This window comes from Taudactylus pleione, unplaced genomic scaffold (assembly GCF_031769625.1).
Source record: "Taudactylus pleione unplaced genomic scaffold, aTauple2 ptg001416l, whole genome shotgun sequence".
Classification (NCBI taxonomy): Eukaryota; Metazoa; Chordata; class Amphibia; order Anura; family Myobatrachidae; genus Taudactylus; species Taudactylus pleione.
Window position 1 is genome coordinate 239,887 of NW_028285815.1, and position 20,032 is coordinate 259,918.

At 52.4% G+C, this 20,032-nt stretch overlaps 1 protein-coding gene across 1 annotated transcript in view; it reads right to left on the reverse strand.

Moving 5' to 3' along the window:
- The window catches only part of LOC148442693 (protein ABHD1-like), a 318,796-nt gene that overhangs the window by 80,113 nt on the left and 218,651 nt on the right, over positions 1–20,032 (reverse strand). The window contains 1 exon segment of the mRNA XM_088463609.1: positions 16,288–16,461. Within this exon segment, the coding sequence (XP_088319735.1) occupies positions 16,288–16,461 (174 nt within the window).

Consider the following 20,032-nt stretch of genomic DNA (forward strand, 5'->3'; position numbering starts at 1 on the left):
TTGGGGGAGGTGATGGAGAGATGGCAGAGAATGCAGGCTTGTTGTGTCTATGTTGGGGGAGGTGATGGGGGTGGTGGCAGAGAATGCAGGTGTGTTGTGACTATATTGGGGGAGGTGATGGAGGTGGTGGCAGAGAATGCAGGCGTGTTGTGACTATATTGGGGGAGGCTGATGGAGAGATGGCAGAGAATGCAGGCGTATTGTGACTATATTGGGGGAGGTGATGGAGGTGGGGGCAGTGAATGCAGGCGTGTTGTGACTATATTGGGGGAGGTGATGGAGGTGGTGGCAGTGAATGCAGGCGTGTTGTGACTAAATTGGGGGAGGTGATGGAGGTGGTGGCAGAGAATGCAGGCTTGTTGTGTCTATGTTGGGGGAGGTGATGGGGGTGATGGCAGAGAATGCAGGTGTGTTGTGACTATATTGGGGGAGGTGATGGAGGTGGTGGCAGAGAATGCAGGCGTGTTGTGACTATATTGGGGGAGGTGATGGAGGTGGTGGCAGTGAATGCAGGCGTGTTGTGACTAAATTGGGGGAGGTGATGGAGGTGGTGGCAGAGAATACAGGCGAGTTGTGACTATATTAGGGGAGGTGACGGAGAGGCGGCAGAGAATGCAGGCGTGTTGTGACTATATTAGGGGAGGTGACGGGGAGGCGGCAGAGAATGCAGGTGTGTTGTGGCTATATTGGGGGAGGTGCCAGAGGCGGCAGTGAATGCAGGCGTGTTGTGACTATATTGGGGGAGGTGATGGATGTGGCAGAGAATGCAGGCGTGTTGTGACTATATTGGGGGAGGAGATGGAGAGAGAGCAGAGAATGCAGGCGTGTTGTGACTGTATTGGGGGAGGTGATGGAGAGAGAGCAGAGAATGCAGGCGTGTTGTGACTATATTGGGGGAGGAGATGGAGAGAGAGCAGAGAATGCAGGCGTGTTGTGACTGTATTGGAGGAGGTGATGGAGGTGGTGGCAGAGAAAGCACGCGTGTTGTGTCTATATTGGGGGAGGTGATGGATGTGGCAGAGAATGCAGGCGTGTTGTGAATATATTGGGGGAGGTGGTGGCAGAAAATGCAGAGAATGCAGGCGTGTTGTGACTATATTGGGGAAGGCGATGGAGGTGGTGGCAGAGAATGCAGGTGTGTTGTGTCTATATTGGGGGAGGTGATGGGGGTGATGGCAGTGAATGCAGGCGTGTTGTGTCTATATTGGGGGAGGTGATGGAGAGACAGCAGAGAATGCAGGCGTGTTGTGACTATATTGGGGGAGGTGATGGAGGTGGTGGCAGAGAATGCAGGCATGTTGTGTCTATATTGGGGGAGGTGATGGAGGTGGTGGCAGAGAATGCAGGCGTGTTGTGACTTCATTGGGGGAGGTGATGGAGAGGCGGCAGAGAATGCAGGCATGTTGTGACTATATTGGGGGAAGTGATGCATGTGTTGGCAGAGAATGCAGGCGTGTTGTGTCTATATTGGGGGAGGTGATGGAGAGGTGGCAGAGAATGCAGGCGTGTTGTGACTATATTGGGGGAGGTGATGGAGAGGCGGCAGAGAATGCAGGCGTGTTGTGTCTATATTGGGGGAGGTGATGGATGTGTTGGCAGAGAATGCAGGCGTGTTGTGTCTATAATGAGGGAGGTGATGGAGAGGCGGCAGTGAAAGCAGGCGTGTTGTGACTATATTGGGGGTGGTGATGGAGGTGGTGGAAGTGAAAGCAGACATGTTGTGACTATATTGGGGGAGGTGATGGAGGTGGTGGAAGTGAAAGCAGGCATGTTGTGACTATATTGTGGGTGGTGATGGAAGTGGCGGCAGAGAATGCAGGTGTGTTGTGTCTATATTGGGGGAGGTGATGGAGGTGGTGGCAGAGAATGCACGCGTGTTGTGTCTACATTAAGGGAGGTGATGGATGTGGCAGAGAATGCAGGCGTGTTGTGACTATATTGGTGGAGGTGGTGGCAGAGAATGCAGAGAATGCAGCCGTGTTTTGACTATATTGGGGGAGGTGATGGCAGTGAATGCAGGCGTGTTGTGACTATATTAGCGGAGGTGATGGAGGTGGTGGCAGAGAATGCAGGTGTGTTGTGACTATATTGGGGGAGGTGATGGAGAGGTGGCAGTGAATGCAGGTGTGTTGTGTCTATATTGGGGAGGTGATGGAGGTGGTGGCAGAGAATGCAGCCGTGTTGTGTCTATATTGGGGGAGGTGATGGAGAGGTGGCAGTGAATGCAGGTGTGTTGTGTCTATATTGGGGGACGTGATGGAGGTGGTGGCAGAGAATGCAGCCGTGTTGTGTCTATATTGGGGGAGGTGATGGAGGTGGTGGCAGAGAATACAGGCGTGTTGTGACTACACTGGAGGAGGTGATGGAGGTGTTGGCAGAGAATACAGGCGTGTTGTGAGTATATTGGGGGAGGTGGTGCCAGTGAATGCAGGCGTGTTGTGACTATATTGGGGGAGGTAATGGAGAGGCGGCAGAGAATGCAGGCATGTTGTGTCTATATTGGGGGAGGTGATGGAGGTGGTGGCAGTGAATGCAGGCGTGTTGAGACTATATTGGGGGAGGTGACTGAGAGGCGGCAGTGAATGCAGGCGTGTTGTGACTATATTGGGGGAGGTGATGGATGTGGCAGAGAATGCAGGCGTGTTGTGTCTATATTGGTGGAGGTGATGGAGGTGGTGGCAGAGAATGCAGGCGTGTTGTGTCTATATTGGGGGAGGTGATGGAGAGATGGCAGAGAATGCAGGCGTGTTGTGACTATATTGGCGGAGGTCATGGAGAGGCGGCAGAGAATGCAGGCATGTTGTGACTATATTGGGGGAGGTGATGGAGAGATGGCAGAGAATGGAGGCGTGTTGTGACTATATTGGGGGAGGTGATGGAGAGATGGCAGAGAATGCAGGCGTGTTGTGTCTACATTGGGGGAGGTGATGGATGTGGCAGAGAATGCAGGCGTGTTGTGACTATATTGGGGGATGTGGTGGCAGAGAATGCAGAGAATGCAGGCGTGTTTTGATTATATTGGGGGAGGAGATGGCAGTGAATGCAGGCGTGTTGTGACTATATTAGGGGAGGTGATGGAGGTGGTGGCAGAGAATGCAGGTGTGTTGTGACTATATTGGGGAGGTGATGGAGAGGTGGCAGTGAATACAGGCGTGTTGTGTCTATATTGGGGAGGTGATGGCGGTGGTGGCAGAGAATGCAGGCGTGTTGTGTCTATATTGGGGTAGGTGATGGAGGTGGTGGCAGAGAATACAGGCGTGTTGTGACTACATTGGGGGAGGTGATGGAGGTGGTGGCAGAGAATGCAGGCGTGTTGTGACTACATTGGGGGAGGTGATGGATGTGGTGGCAGAGAATGCTGTTGTGATATGTCTATGTTGGGGGAGGTGATGGAGAGGCGGCAGAGAATGCAGGCGTGTTGTGACTATATTGGGGAAAGTGATGGAGGTGTTGGCAGAGAATACAGGCGTGTTGTGAGTATATTGGGGGTGGTGGTGGCAGTGAATGCAGGCGTGTTGTGACTATATTGGGGGAGGTAATGGAGAGGCGGCAGAGAATGCAGGCATGTTGTGTCTATATTGGGGGAGGTGATGGAGGTGGTGGCAGTGAATGCAGGCGTGTTGACAGTATATTGGGGGAGGTGACTGAGAGGCGGCAGTGAATGCAGGCATGTTGTGACTATATTGGGGGAGGTGATGGAGGTGGTGGCAGTGAATGCAGGCGTGTTGTGTCTATATTGGGGGAGGTGATGGAGAGACAGCAGAGAATGCAGGCGTGTTGTGACTATGTTGGGGGAGGTGATGGAGAGGCGGTAGAGAATGCAGGTGTGTTGTGTCTATATTGGGGGAGGTGATGGATGTGGCAGAGAATACTGGCGTGTTGTGACTATATTGGGGGAGGTGATGGAGAGGTGGCAGAGAATGCAGGCATGTTGTGACTATATTGGGGGTGGTGATGGAGAGGTGGCAGAGAATGCAGGCGTGTTGTGACTATATTGGGGGAGGTGGTGGCAGAGAATGCAGAGAATGCAGCCGTGTTTTGACTATATTGGGGGAGGTGATGGCAGTGAATGCAGGCGTGTTGTGACTATATTAGCGGAGGTGATGGAGGTGGTGGCAGAGAATGCAGGTGTGTTGTGACTATATTGGGGGAGGTGATGGAGAGGTGGCAGTGAATGCAGGTGTGTTGTGTCTATATTGGGGAGGTGATGGAGGTGGTGGCAGAGAATGCAGCCGTGTTGTGTCTATATTGGGGGAGGTGATGGAGAGGTGGCAGTGAATGCAGGTGTGTTGTGTCTATATTGGGGGACGTGATGGAGGTGGTGGCAGAGAATGCAGCCGTGTTGTGTCTATATTGGGGGAGGTGATGGAGGTGGTGGCAGAGAATACAGGCGTGTTGTGACTACACTGGAGGAGGTGATGGATGTGGCAGAGAATACAGGCGTGTTGTGACTATATTGGGGGAGGTGATGGAGGTGGTGGCAGAGAATACAGGCGTGTTGTGACTATATTGGGGGTGGTGATGGAGAGGTGGCAGAGAATGCAGGCATGTTGTGACTATATTGGGGGAGGTGATGGAGGTGGTGGCAGAGAATGCAGGCGTGTTGTGAATATATTGGGGGAGGTGACGGAGACGCGGCAGTGAAAACAGATATGTTGTGACTATATTGGGGGAGGTGGTGGCAGAGAATGCAGGCATGTTGTGTCTATATTGGGCGAGGTGATGGAGGTGGTGGAAGTGAATGCAGGTGTGTTGTGACTTTATTGGGGGAGGTGACGGAGGTGGTAGCAGTGAATGCAGGCGTGTTGTGTCTATATTGGGGGCGGTGACGGAGAGGCAGCAGTGAATGCAGGCATGTTGTGACTATATTGGGGGAGGTGATGGAGAGACAGCAGAGAATGCAGATGTGTAGTGTCTATATTGGGGGCGGTGACGGAGAGGCGGCAGTGAATGCAGGCGTGTTGTGTCTAAATTGGGGGAGGTTACGGAGGTGGCGGCAGTGAATGCAGGCGTGTTGTGTCTTTAATGAGGGAGGTAATGGAGAGGCGGCAGTGAATGCAGGCGTGTTGTGAATATATTGGGGGAGGTGATGGATGTGGTGGCAGAGAATGCAGACGTGTTGTGACTATATTGTGCAGGTGATGGAGAGGTGGCAGAGAATGCAGGCATGTTGTGTCTATATTGGAGGAGGTGATGGAGGTGTTGGCAGTGAATGCAGGCGTGTTGTGACTATATTGGGGGAGGTGATGGAGGTGGTGGTAGAGAATGCAGGCTTGTTGTGTCTATATTGGGGGTGGTGATGGAGGTGGTGGCAGAGAATGCAGGCGTGTTGTGTCTATATTTGGGGAGGTGATGGAGGTGGTGGCAGAGAATGCAGGCGTGTTGTGTCTATATTGGGGGAGGTGATGGAGGTGGTGGCAGAGAATACAGGCGTGTTGTGTCTATATTGGGGGAGGTGATGGAGAGATGGCAGAGAATGCAGGCGTGTTGTGACTATATTGGGGGAGGTGATGGAGAGATGGCAGAGAATGCATGCTTGTTGTGTCTATGTTGGGGGAGGTGATGGAGGTGGTGGCAGTGAATGCAGGCGTGTTGTGTCTATATTGGGGGAGGTGATGGAGAGACAGCAGAGAATGCAGGCGTGTTGTGACTATGTTGGGGGAGGTGATGGAGAGGCGGTAGAGAATGCAGGTGTGTTGTGTCTATATTGGGGGAGGTGATGGATGTGGCAGAGAATACAGGCGTGTTGTGACTATATTGGGGGAGGTGATGGAGGTGGTGGCAGAGAATACAGGCGTGTTGTGACTATATTGGGGGAGGTGATGGAGGTGGTGGCAGAGAATGCAGGCGTGTTGTGAATATATTGGGGGAGGTGACGGAGACGCGGCAGTGAAAACAGATATGTTGTGACTATATTGGGGGAGGTGGTGGCAGAGAATGCAGGCATGTTGTGTCTATATTGGGCGAGGTGATGGAGGTGGTGGAAGTGAATGCAGGTGTGTTGTGACTTTATTGGGGGAGGTGACGGAGGTGGTGGCAGTGAATGCAGGCGTGTTGTGTCTATATTGGGGGCGGTGACGGAGAGGCAGCAGTGAATGCAGGCATGTTGTGACTATATTGGGGGAGGTGATGGAGAGACAGCAGAGAATGCAGATGTGTAGTGTCTATATTGGGGGCGGTGACGGAGAGGCGGCAGTGAATGCAGGCGTGTTGTGTCTAAATTGGGGGAGGTTACGGAGGTGGCGGCAGTGAATGCAGGCGTGTTGTGTCTTTAATGAGGGAGGTGATGGAGAGGCGGCAGTGAATGCAGGCGTGTTGTGAATATATTGGGGGAGGTGATGGATGTGGTGGCAGAGAATGCAGACGTGTTGTGACTATATTGTGCAGGTGATGGAGAGGTGGCAGAGAATGCAGACGTGTTGTGACTATATTGTGCAGGTGATGGAGAGGTGGCAGAGAATGCAGGCGTGTTGTGTCTATATTGGAGGAGGTGATGGAGGTGTTGGCAGTGAATGCAGGCGTGTTGTGACTATATTGGGGGAGGTGATGGAGTTGGTGGCAGAGAATGCCGGCATGTTGTGTCTATATTGGGGGAGATGATGGATGTGGCAGAGAATGCAGGCGTGTTGTATCTATATTGGGGGAGGTGATGGAGGTGGTGGCAGTGAATGCAGGCATGTTGTGACTATATTGGGGGAGGTGGAGGCAGAGAATACAGGCGTCTTGCGAATATATTGGGGGTGGTGATGGAGGTGGTGGCAGAGAATACAGGCGTGTTGTGTCTACATTGGGGGAGGTGATGGAGGTGGTGGCAGAGAATGCAGGCGTGTTGTGACTACATTGGGGGAGGTGACGGAGAGGCGGCAGAGAAAGCAGGTGTGTTGTGACTATATTGGGGGAAGTGATGGATGTGGCAGAGAATGCAGATGTGTTGTGTCTATATTGGGGGCGGTGACGGAGAGGCGGCAGTGAATGCAGGCGTGTTGTGTCTATATTGGGGGAGGTTACGGAGGTGGCGGCAGTGAATGCAGCCGTGTTGTGTCTATAATGAGGGAGGTGATGGAGAGGCGGCAGTGAATGCAGGCGTGTTGTGACTATATTGGGGGAGGTGATGTAGAGACAGCAGAGAATGCAGGCGTGTTGTGTCTATATTGGGGGAGGTGATGGAGAGACAGCAGAGAATGCAGGCGTGTTGTGTCTACATTGGGGGAGGTGATGGAGGTGGTGGCAGAGAATGCAGGCGTGTTGTGACTACATTGGCGGCGGTGACGGAGAGGCGGCAGTGAATGCAGGCGTGTTGTGTCTATATAGGGGGAGGTTACGGAGGTGGCGGCAGTGAATGCTGGCGTGTTGTGTCTTTAATGAGGGAGGTGATGGAGAGGCGGCAGTGAATGCAGGCGTGTTGTGACTATATTGGGGGAGGTGATGGAGAGACAGCAGAGAATGCAGGCGTGTTGTGACTATATTGGGGGAGGTGATGGGGGTGATGGCAGTGAATGCAGGCGTGTTGTGTCTATATTGGGGGAGGTGATGGAGAGACAGCAGAGAATGCAGGCGTGTTGTGACTATATTGGGGGAGGTGATGGAGGTGGTGGCAGAGAATGCAGGCATGTTGTGTCTATATTGGGGGAGGTGATGGAGGTGTTGGCAGAGAATGCAGGCGTGTTGTGACTATATTGGGGGAGGTGATGGATGTCGCAGAGAATGCAGGCGTGTTGTGACTATATTGGGGGAGGTGATGGAGGTGGTGGCAGAGAATGCAGGCGTGTTGTGTCTATATTGGGGGAGGTGATGGAGGTGGTGGCAGAGAACACAGGCGTGTTGTGACTATATTGGGGGAGGTGATGGAGGTGGTGGCAGTGAATACAGGTGTGTTGTGACAACATTGGGGGAGGTGATGGAGGTGGTGGCAGAGAATGCAGGCGTGTTGTGACTTCATTGGGGGAGGTGATGGAGAGGCGGCAGAGAATGCAGGCATGTTGTGACTATATTGGGGGAAGTGATGCATGTGTTGGCAGAGAATGCAGGCGTGTTGTGTCTATATTGGGGGAGGTGATGGAGAGGTGGCAGAGAATGCAGGCGTGTTGTGACTATATTGGGGGAGGTGATGGAGAGGCGGCAGAGAATGCAGGCGTGTTGTGTCTATATTGGGGGAGGTGATGGATGTGTTGGCAGAGAATGCAGGCGTGTTGTGTCTATAATGAGGGAGGTGATGGAGAGGCGGCAGTGAAAGCAGGCGTGTTGTGACTATATTGGGGGTGGTGATGGAGGTGGTGGAAGTGAAAGCAGGCATGTTGTGACTATATTGGGGGAGGTGATGGAGGTGGTGGAAGTGAAAGCAGGCATGTTGTGACTATATTGTGGGTGGTGATGGAGGTGGCGGCAGAGAATGCAGGTGTGTTGTGTCTATATTGGGGGAGGTGATGGAGGTGGTGGCAGAGAATGCACGCGTGTTGTGTCTACATTAAGGGAGGTGATGGATGTGGCAGAGAATGCAGGCGTGTTGTGACTATATTGGGGGAGGTGGTGGCAGAGAATGCAGAGAATGCAGCCGTGTTTTGACTATAATGGGGGAGGTGATGGCAGTGAATGCAGGCGTGTTGTGACTATATTAGCGGAGGTGATGGAGGTGGTGGCAGAGAATGCAGGTGTGTTGTGACTATATTGGGGGAGGTGATGGAGAGGTGGCAGTGAATGCAGGTGTGTTGTGTCTATATTGGGGAGGTGATGGAGGTGGTGGCAGAGAATGCAGCCGTGTTGTGTCTATATTGGGGGAGGTGATGGAGAGGTGGCAGTGAATGCAGGTGTGTTGTGTCTATATTGGGGGACGTGATGGAGGTGGTGGCAGAGAATGCAGCCGTGTTGTGTCTATATTGGGGGAGGTGATGGAGGTGGTGGCAGAGAATACAGGCGTGTTGTGACTACACTGGAGGAGGTGATGGAGGTGTTGGCAGAGAATACAGGCGTGTTGTGAGTATATTGGGGGAGGTGGTGCCAGTGAATGCAGGCGTGTTGTGACTATATTGGGGGAGGTAATGGAGAGGCGGCAGAGAATGCAGGCATGTTGTGTCTATATTGGGGGAGGTGATGGAGGTGGTGGCAGTGAATGCAGGCGTGTTGAGACTATATTGGGGGAGTGACTGAGAGGCGGCAGTGAATGCAGGCGTGTTGTGACTATATTGGGGGAGGTGATGGATGTGGTAGAGAATGCAGGCGTGTTGTGTCTATATTGGTGGAGGTGATGGAGGTGGTGGCAGAGAATGCAGGCGTGTTGTGTCTATATTGGGGGAGGTGATGGAGAGATGGCAGAGAATGCAGGCGTGTTGTGACTATATTGGGGGAGGTCATGGAGAGGCGGCAGAGAATGCAGGCATGTTGTGACTATATTGGGGGAGGTGATGGAGAGATGGCAGAGAATGGAGGCGTGTTGTGACTATATTGGGGGAGGTGATGGAGAGATGGCAGAGAATGCAGGCGTGTTGTGACTATATTGGGGCAGGTGATGGATGTGGTGGCAGAGAATGCAGTTGTGATATGTCTATGTTGGGGGAGGTGATGGAGAGATGGCAGAGAATGCAGGCGTGTTGTGTCTACATTGGGGGAGGTGATGGATGTGGCAGAGAAAGCAGGCGTGTTGTGACTATATTGGGGGATGTGGTGGCAGAGAATGCAGAGAATGCAGGCGTGTTTTGATTATATTGGGGGAGGAGATGGCAGTGAATGCAGGCGTGTTGTGACTATATTAGGGGAGGTGGTGGCAGAGAGTGCAGGTGTGTTGTGACTATATTGGGGAGGTGATGGAGAGGTGGCAGTGAATGCAGGCGTGTTGTGTCTATATTGGGGAGGTGATGGAGGTGGTGGCAGAGAATGCAGGCGTGTTGTGTCTATATTGGGGGAGGTGATGGAGGTGGTGGCAGAGAATACAGGCGTGTTGTGACTACATTGGGGGAGGTGATGGAGGTGGTAGCAGAGAATGCAGGCGTGTTGTGACTACATTGGGGGAGGTGATGGATGTGGTGGCAGAGAATGCTGTTGTGATATGTCTATGTTGGGGGAGGTGATGGAGAGGCGGCAGAGAATGCAGGCGTGTTGTGACTATATTGGGGAAAGTGATGGAGGTGTTGGCAGAGAATACAGGCGTGTTGTGAGTATATTGGGGTTGTGGTGGCAGTGAATGCAGGCGTGTTGTGACTATATTGGGGGAGGTAATGGAGAGGCGGCAGAGAATGCAGGCATGTTGTGTCTATATTGGGGGAGGTGATGGAGGTGGTGGCAGTGAATGCAGGCGTGTTGACTGTATATTGGGGGAGGTGACAGAGGCGGCAGTGAATGCAGGCATGTTGTGACTATATTGGGGGAGGTGATGGAGAGGTAGCAGTGAATGCAGGTGTGTTGTGACTACATTGGGGGAGGTGATGGAGGTGGTGGTAGAGAATGCAGGCTTGTTGTGTCTATATTGGGGGTGGTGATGGAGGTGGTGGCAGAGAATGCAGGCGTGTTGTGTCTATATTTGGGGAGGTGATGGAGGTGGTGGCAGAGAATGCAGGCGTGTTGTGTCTATATTGGGGGAGGTGATGGAGGTGGTGGCAGAGAATACAGGCGTGTTGTGTCTATATTGGGGGAGGTGATGGAGAGATGGCAGAGAATGCAGGCGTGTTGTGACTATATTGGGGGAGGTGATGGAGAGATGGCAGAGAATGCAGGCGTGTTGTGTTTATATTGGGGGAGGTGATGGAGGTGGTGGCAGAGAATGCAGGCGTGTTGTGTCTATATTGGGGGAGGTGATGGAGAGATGGCAGAGAATGCAGGCGTGTTGTGACTATATTGGGGGAGGTGATGGAGAGATGGCAGAGAATGCATGCTTGTTGTGTCTATGTTGGGGGAGGTGTTGGAGGTGGTGGCAGTGAATGCAGGCGTGTTGTGTCTATATTGGGGGAGGTGATGGAGAGACAGCAGAGAATGCAGGCGTGTTGTGACTATGTTGGGGGAGGTGATGGAGAGGCGGTAGAGAATGCAGGTGTGTTGTGTCTATATTGGGGGAGGTGATGGATGTGGCAGAGAATACTGGCGTGTTGTGACTATATTGGGGGAGGTGATGGAGGTGGTGGCAGAGAATGCAGGCATGTTGTGACTATATTGGGGGAGGTGATGGAGAGGCGGCAGAGAATGCAGGTGTGTTGTGTCTATATTGGGGGAGGTGATGGATGTGGCAGAGAATACAGGCGTGTTGTGACTATATTGGGGGAGGTGATGGAGGTGGTGGCAGAGAATACAGGCGTGTTGTGACTATATTCGGGGTGGTGATGGAGAGGTGGCAGAGAATGTAGGCATGTTGTGACTACATTGGGGGAGGTGATGGAGGTGGTGGCAGAGAATGCAGGCGTGTTGTGAATATATTGGGGGAGGTGACGGAGACGCGGCAGTGAAAACAGATATGTTGTGACTATATTGGGGGAGGTGGTGGCAGAGAATGCAGGCATGTTGTGTCTATATTGGGCGAGGTGATGGAGGTGGTGGAAGTGAATGCAGGTGTGTTGTGACTTTATTGGGGGAGGTGACGGAGGTGGTGGCAGTGAATGCAGGCGTGTTGTGTCTATATTGGGGGCGGTGACGGAGAGGCAGCAGTGAATGCAGGCATGTTGTGACTATATTGGGGGAGGTGATGGAGAGACGGCAGAGAATGCAGATGTGTAGTGTCTATATTGGGGGCGGTGACGGAGAGGCGGCAGTGAATGCAGGCGTGTTGTGTCTAAATTGGGGGAGGTTACGGAGGTGGCGGCAGTGAATGCAGGCGTGTTGTGTCTTTAATGAGGGAGGTGATGGAGAGGCGGCAGTGAATGCAGGCGTGTTGTGAATATATTGGGGGAGGTGATGGATGTGGTGGCAGAGAATGCAGACGTGTTGTGACTATATTGTGCAGGTGATGGAGAGGTGGCAGAGAATGCAGGCGTGTTGTGTCTATATTGGAGGAGGTGATGGAGGTGTTGGCAGTGAATGCAGGCGTGTTGTGACTATATTGGGGGAGGTGATGGAGTTGGTGGCAGAGAATGCAGGTGTGTTGTGTCTATATTGGGGGAGATGATGGATGTGGCAGAGAATGCAGGCGTGTTGTATCTATATTGGGGGAGGTGATGGAGGTGGTGGCAGTGAATGCAGGCATGTTGTGACTATATTGGGGGAGGTGGAGGCAGAGAATACAGGCGTCTTGCGAATATATTGGGGGTGGTGATGGAGGTGGTGGCAGAGAATACAGGCGTGTTGTGTCTACATTGGGGGAGGTGATGGAGGTGGTGGCAGAGAATGCAGGCGTGTTGTGACTACATTGGGGGAGGTGACGGAGAGGCGGCAGAGAAAGCAGGTGTGTTGTGACTATATTGGGGGAAGTGATGGATGTGGCAGAGAATGCAGATGTGTTGTGTCTATATTGGGGGCGGTGACGGAGAGGCGGCAGTGAATGCAGGCGTGTTGTGTCTATATTGGGGGAGGTTACGGAGGTGGCGGCAGTGAATGCAGGCGTGTTGTGTCTATAATGAGGGAGGTGATGGAGAGGCGGCAGTGAATGCAGGCGTGTTGTGACTATATTGGGGGAGGTGATGTAGAGACAGCAGAGAATGCAGGCGTGTTGTGTCTATATTGGGGGAGGTGATGGAGAGACAGCAGAGAATGCAGGCGTGTTGTGTCTATATTGGGGGAGGTGATGGAGAGACAGCAGAGAATGCAGGCGTGTTGTGTCTATATTGGGGGAGGTGATGGAGAAACAGCAGAGAATGCAGGCGTGTTGTGTCTATATTGGGGGAGGTGATGGAAGTGGCGGCAGAGAATGCAGGCGTGTTGTGACTATATTGGGGGAGGTAATGGAGAGGCGGCAGAGAATGCAGGCATGTTGTATCTATATTGGGGGAGGTGATGGAGTTGGTGGCAGTGAATGCAGGCGTGTTGTCTATATTGGGGGAGGTGGTGGCAGTAAATGCAGGCTTGTTGTGACTATATTGGGGGAGGTAATGGAGAGGCGGAAGTGAATACAGGCGTGTTGTGTCTATATTGGGGGAGGTGATGGAGAGGTGGCAGAGAATGCAGGCGTGTTCTGTCTATATTGGGAGAGGTGATGGAGAGGTGGCAGAGAATGCAGGCGTGTTCTGTCTATATTGGGAGAGGTGATGGAGAGGTGGCAGAGAATGCAGGCGTGTTCTGTCTATATTGGGAGAGGTGATGGAGAGGTGGCAGAGAATGCAGGCTTGTTGTGACTATATTGGGAGAGGTGATGGAGGTGGTGGCAGAGAATGCAGGCGTGTTGTGTCTATATTGGGGGAGGTGATGGAGGTGGTGGCAGAGAATGCAGGCGTGTTGTGTCTTTATTGGTTGAGGTGATGGAGGTGGTGGCAGAGAATGCAGGCGTGTTGTGTCTTTTTTGGGGGGTGTTGATGGAGAGGCAGCAGAGAATGCAGGCGTGTTGTGTCTATATTGGAGGAGTTTATGGAGGTGGTGGCAGTGAATGCCGGAGTGTTGTGACTACATTGGGGGAGGTGATGGAGAGGTGGCAGTGAATGCAGGCGTGTTGGGACTATATTGGGGGGGAGGTGATGGAGAGGCGGCAGAGAATGCAGGCGTGTTCTGTCTATATTGGGGGCGGTGACGGAGAGGCGGTAGTGAATACAGGCGTGTTGTGTTTATATTGGGGGAGGTGATGGAGATGGTGGCAGTGAATGCAGGAGTGTTGTGACTATATTGGGGGAGGTGTTGGCAGAGAATACAGGCGTGTTGTGAATATATTGGGGGAGGTGATGGAGGTGGTGGCAGAGAATGCAGGCGTGTTGTGTCTATATTGTGGAGGTGATGGAGAGGTGGCAGAGAATGCAGGCATGTTGTGTCTATATTGGGGGAGGTGATGGATGTGGTGGCAGTGAATGCAGGCGTGTTGTGTCTATATTGGGGGAGGTGATGGATGTGGTGGCAGTGAATGCTGGCGTGTTGGGTCTATATTGGGGGAGGTGATGGAGGTGGTGGCAGAGAATGCAGGCGTGTTGGGTCTATATTGGAGGAGGTGATGGAGAGATGGCAGTGAATGCAGGCATGTTGTGACTATATTGGGGGAGGTGGTGGCAGAGAATGCAGGCGTGTTGTGACTCTATTGGGGGAGGTGATGGAGGGGTGGCAGAGAATGCAGTTGTGTTGTGACTATATTGGGGGAGGTGATGGAGGTGGTGGCAGTGAATGCAGGTATGTTGTGACTATATACGGGAACAGTCTGCAATCCAGTGCGCAGTGAAAATGGCTCCGACGTCTAAGTTCCTGCGCACATTCTGCAGAGCCATGGGGTTAATCAGAACTGCGTTATTGATTTGCGCCTGACGCTGCTCTTTGTACGCAGTTGCTCAGGTCTGCAAAGTTACAGGTGGGCGGCGTTTGACATTTGCACAGCTGCTGCGTACGGGATTGCAGTGGAGCCGGCATTATCGTACATTTCTGGATCAGGCCCACAGTTATAGGGTCCAATATGAATATAGACAATAGAGGTCAAGTACAGTACTAGTTATACACAAAGTATCATTGTGACACACGTCATCCGTACTCTGCTCTGTACTCTCAATGGGACAACTTCATGGCATAAAACGGCAAAAATGAGGCTCTTAAGAAGAATTATTTTAGAGAAGATATAAAAGTTACAGCTGCTAAATTAGGTGGAGTCTGACTTTATAGTGATGGTCACCATGCACAATTCCAGCTCCAGCCCAATAACAGAAGTTGCTGGTCTTACTGTACAGGGGCAGGACACAACTGTGGCTCTCGCTATGTAGGAGGCTGAGACAGATGCAATTAAATGTGTGGCTTTTATATGAGCCCTATAGTGATGGAAAAGTCCTGCAGGTGAATAATTAGAATAAGTCAGACCGGTATTCCCATCACTGGCCGCAGTGTCCCTACACTAACCCAAAGCCGGACCAAATTTCCCATCACTGTCCACGGTGTCCTACACTGACCCAAAGCTGGACCATATTTCCCATCACTGGCCACGGTGTCCTACACTGACCCAAAGCCAGACCAAAATTCCCATCACTGGCCACGGTGTCCTACACTGACCCAAAGCTGGACCAAATTTCCCATCACTTGCCATGGTGTCCTACACTGACCCAAAGCTGAACAGGTATTCCCATCACTGGCCATGGCATCCTACACTGACATGAAGCTGAACAGGTATTCCCATCACTGGCCATGGCATCCTACACTGACGTGAAGCTTAACAGGAATTCCCATCACTGGCCATGGTGTCCTACGCTGACTTGAAGCTGAACAGGTATTCACATCACGGGCCATGGCGTCCTACACTGACCCAAACCCGGATCAAATTTCCCATCACTTGCCATGCGTCCTACACTGACCCAAAGCTGAACAGGTATTCCCATCACTGGCCATGGCATCCTACACTGACATGAAGCTGAACAGGAATTCCCATCACTGGCCATGGTATCCTACGCTGACTTGAAGCTGAACAGGTATTCCCATCACTGGCCATGGCGTCCTACGCTGACTTGAAGCTGAACAGGAATTCCCATCACTGGCCATGGCATCCTACACTGACGTGAAGCTGAACAGCTATTGCCATCACTGGCCATGGTGTTCTACACTGACGTGAAGCTGAACAGGTATTCCCATCACTGGCCATGGCGTCCTACACTGATGTGAAGCTGAACAGGAATTCCCATCACTGGCCATGGCATCCTACACTGACGTGAAGCTGAACAGGAATTCCCATCACTGGCCATGGCATCCTACACTGACGTGAAGCTGAACAGGAATTCCCATCACTGGCCATGGCATCCTACACTGACGTGAAGCTGAACAGCAATTCCCATCACTGGCCACGGTGTCCTAAACTGACCCAAAGCCGGACCAAATTTCCCATCACTGGCCATGGTGTCCTACGCTGACTTGAAGCTGAACAGGTATTCCCATCACTGGCCATGGTGTTCTACACTGACTTGAAGCTGAACAGGTATTCCCATCACTGGCCATGGTGTCCTATGCTGACTTGAAGTTGAACAGGTATTCCCATCACTGGCCATGGTGTCCTACACTGACTTGAAGCTGAACAGGAATTTCCATCAGTGGCCATGGCGTCCTACACTGACATGAAGCTGAACAGGTATTCCCATCACTGGCCATGGCGTCCTACACTGACGTGAAGCTGAACAGGAATTCCCATCACTGGCCATGGTGTCCTACACTGATGTGAAGCTGAACAGGTATACCCATCACTGCCAGCCTAATACAATCAGAGCTGCTACTTACTTCAGTACAGTGTTGCGTATAGTAGCGGTCAGAGGGCGATTGAATAACTGGTAATTTAGTGTCTGCTCCAGAGATGCAGAGGACACAAACACATTCCATGGAGTGGACAGGACTAGAGCTGCATGGAGCCGAGATCTACAGCCAGTGGCAGCCAGGTAATTTAGAAGAACCATTCTAGAGATGGAGAGAGAACAGTTATATATAGAAATATAGATATATCTGTAGTCACTATATTGGAAGGTGGTGTTCGGGGACTGCTAAAGCTTCCAACATTTTGTTTATTCTTGAACGGTCATCGGTATATAGAGGTCAAGGATAAAACAAAATGGGCACTCACCACAAAGATATATTATCTCCAGACTTGGTATGATATGCTGGTGCACAAGATGCCAGCGGTTCACCTACCGACGCTGTAATCCCGATCCTGAAGAATCTTGACATGGGCCGGTAAGTACCCTAACCCTCCCCCCAACCCTTCTTTGGTGGCACCTAACCCCCCCTTCCCGGACCCTAACACCCCGGTCAATGCCTAATCCCCCCCCATCCCCTGGCTAAGTGTCATGCTTACCTTCGCGATGCAGACGTTGGTATCCTGATATCTTTGGGATGGTGGTGTCGGCATTTTGAAGGGGGTCAGGATTCCGGTATTGGTATATTGACATCCAGGATCCCATCCGCCGCATCTTGACCACATACGGAATCTGTATGTTATGGCGGTCCATGAGATGCCGGCCATACCATTAACTCCAGGTGCCAGAATAAAAGGGCAATGTAAGGTTGGCACTCCAGGAGATGGCATTAAGCATTTGTTTCTGTAGTTGTAGAAGCGATGTCTTTGGATTAGTGTGATCCTCTCTCAGGCCGTACATGCAGTAATGATGACGCATGGGATTTACATACACACAAAACTGAGGGAAAACAGTCATTAATGAGGAATTTTATCCTATGAACCTGATGTAAGTTTGCAAAGTGACTGCACCACCTGGCTTTAATGGTTTATACCTGGGCCCCATACGTGCACCATGACCTCTCTAATCCTCACAAGGCCAGACCGCTCCATATATAAAGACCGTCATTGCTTCAATCCAGAGATTTGCAGAAAGTGTTTATCCATCCTCAGTAAATGTTCTTTAGACTTTCATGCGTTTAATTAAATTGGGAAGTTGAAAATGAGGTACAGAAGGTACAGTATCTCCGATATCTGCTGTGATCCCTCCATTACCGCTGCCAGCCGCCTCCGACATAGGTTTCTATGTGAGGCTGCCAAACTTACCAATATCTGGATTGTGATGTATTCCAGATACAGTATTGGCCCCCGCAGCTAACGCCAACTGACGATGACATTGGCCGCTGTAGCCTATGGGCTACACCGAGCATAATTAGCCGGCGGAGGGTTCCCCCGGCAATGGCTGCAGCATGTACAGTCACCGGGGACTGTGCATGCGCGTTAGCCCTGGCATTGGCTGCCAGCTCTCCGAGCACAATGCAGGGATGAGCGCCTTTCAGAGCCCGTGTCCTGCCTGTGCCGGATTATCCATCTGGACGATATGATCGCATATTGCAATGTGACACTCGGCACACCCTTTGGGGCAAGGCAGGCAGACAGCAGCTCCCCATGACACTCAGCATGCTCTATGGTGCCAGGCAGGCAGACAGCAGCTCCCCATGACACTCAGCACACTCTATGGGGCCAGGCAGGCAGACAGCAGCTCCCCATGACACTCAGCACCCTCTATGGGGCCAGGCAGGCAGACAGCAGCTCCCCATGACACTCAGCACACCCTGTGGGGCCAGGCAGGCGGACAGCAGCTCTTCATGACACTCAGCATACCCTATGGGGCCAGGCAGGTGGACAGCAGCTCTCCATGACACTCAGCATGCCCTATGGGGCCAGGCAGGTGGACAGCAGCTCCCCATACACTCAGCATGCTCTATGGGGCCAGACAGGTAGACAGCAGCTCCCCATGACACTCAGCATGCCCTATGGGGCCAGGCAGGCAGGCAGACAGCAGCTCTCCATGACACTCAGAATGCTCTGTGGGGTCAGGCAGGCGGACAGCAGCTCTCCATGACACTCTGCCTGCCTGGCCCCACAGAGAATTCTGACAGAAGCTCCCCATGACACTCAGCATGCCCTATGGAGCCAGGCAGGTGGACAGCAGCTCTCCATGACACTCAGAATTCTCTGTGGGGCCAGGCAGGTGGACAGCAGCAACACATGACACTCAGCACACCCTGTGGGGCCAGGCATGTGGACAGCAGCTCTCCATGACACTCAGCATGCCCTATGGGGCCAGGCAGGCAGACAGCAGCTCTCCATGACACTCAGCACACCCTGTGGGGCCAGGCAGGCGGACAGCAGCTCTCCATGACACTCAGCATGCCCTATGGGGTCAGGCAGGTGGACAGCAGCTCTCCATGACACTCAGCATGCCCTATGGGGCCAGGCAGGTGGACAGCAGCTCTCCATGACACTCAGAATGCTCTGTGGGGCCAGGCAGACGGACAGCAGCTCCCCATGACACTCAGAATGCTCTGTGGGGCCAGGCAGGCGGACAGCAGCTCCCCATGACACTCAGAATGCTCTGTGGGGCCAGGCAGGCGGACAGCAGCTCCACATGACACTCAAAATGCTCTGTGGGGCCAGGCAGGCGGACAGCAGCAGTCGCAGGCTCCTTACAGTGTGAGGGTGATGTCATGACATCACCCATTCACTACACTCCTGGGAGATGGGCTTCTTAGGCTACACAAGCTGTATCAGGTTTATTTTACTTCAGTTGGTCGTGATTTACCGGCAGATGCCCCATGAGCTACCGGTAAATCGTGATCTACCTTTTGGCCAGATCTGTTCTAGAAGATAATAGCTAGAATCTGATTGTTTGCTAAAGGCAACATCTCCTCCACTTCTAAAATCCTGCACTTTAGTAACTATACTCCTCAGTCTCTTTCTTTCTCTCTCTCAGGACTGCTGTCTCCAATACACCTATCACACTGCCAGTAATAACCCAGGTTATTGCACATGAACGCACAGCAGCCTAAGATATTGGTCAGTGTGAAAGGGCCAGGTTAAAATAACCCAGGTCTTGTGAGCAGGGTTAAACACGGATTCAATTCGGCTCAATTGTGACAGTGCGACCCAGGACCCATTCTTGGCATAGGAGGAGGCGGCACTTGCAGATGATCTCATCTCCAAGCGCTGGCTCAGCACGTCATGGTGGTGACTCATCAACCTGGTAATAAGCCGGGTCAGGCCGTCAGTCTGAAAAGGGTCTCAGCAGGGTCACACCCAAGATGGACCTGTCTACAAAATCCCAGGTGCAACCCTTGATCCAGTGTGAAAGGGATATCAGTCTCAGAAGCGCTCTCTATCAGTCTGTCTCTCTCTCAGCACTGCTATCTCTCACTCAGGATTGCTGTCTCTTAGGGCCTGATTCAGACCTGCTCGCAAGCGGGTCGATGGTCGGGCATTGCAAACACGCGGTGGTCTTGCTTTAGCCCCGGAGTGAGTGAGAACTTCACTCGCTCGGGGCACGCAACAAAATGGAGCAGGATGTTCACTGGGGCTTGTGGTGGATGAGACCCTACCACAAGGGTCTCATCGCAAGCCCGATGGTCGCGATAATAGTGACCATCGCCAGGCCGCCGGCACAAGCTGTGGGTGGTCACCCACAGCTATGCGAGCGACCTGGAGGTGGATTTAAAAAAAAAAAAAAATCCGCCCTGATTCAGAGCGAGCGCTCGCAAA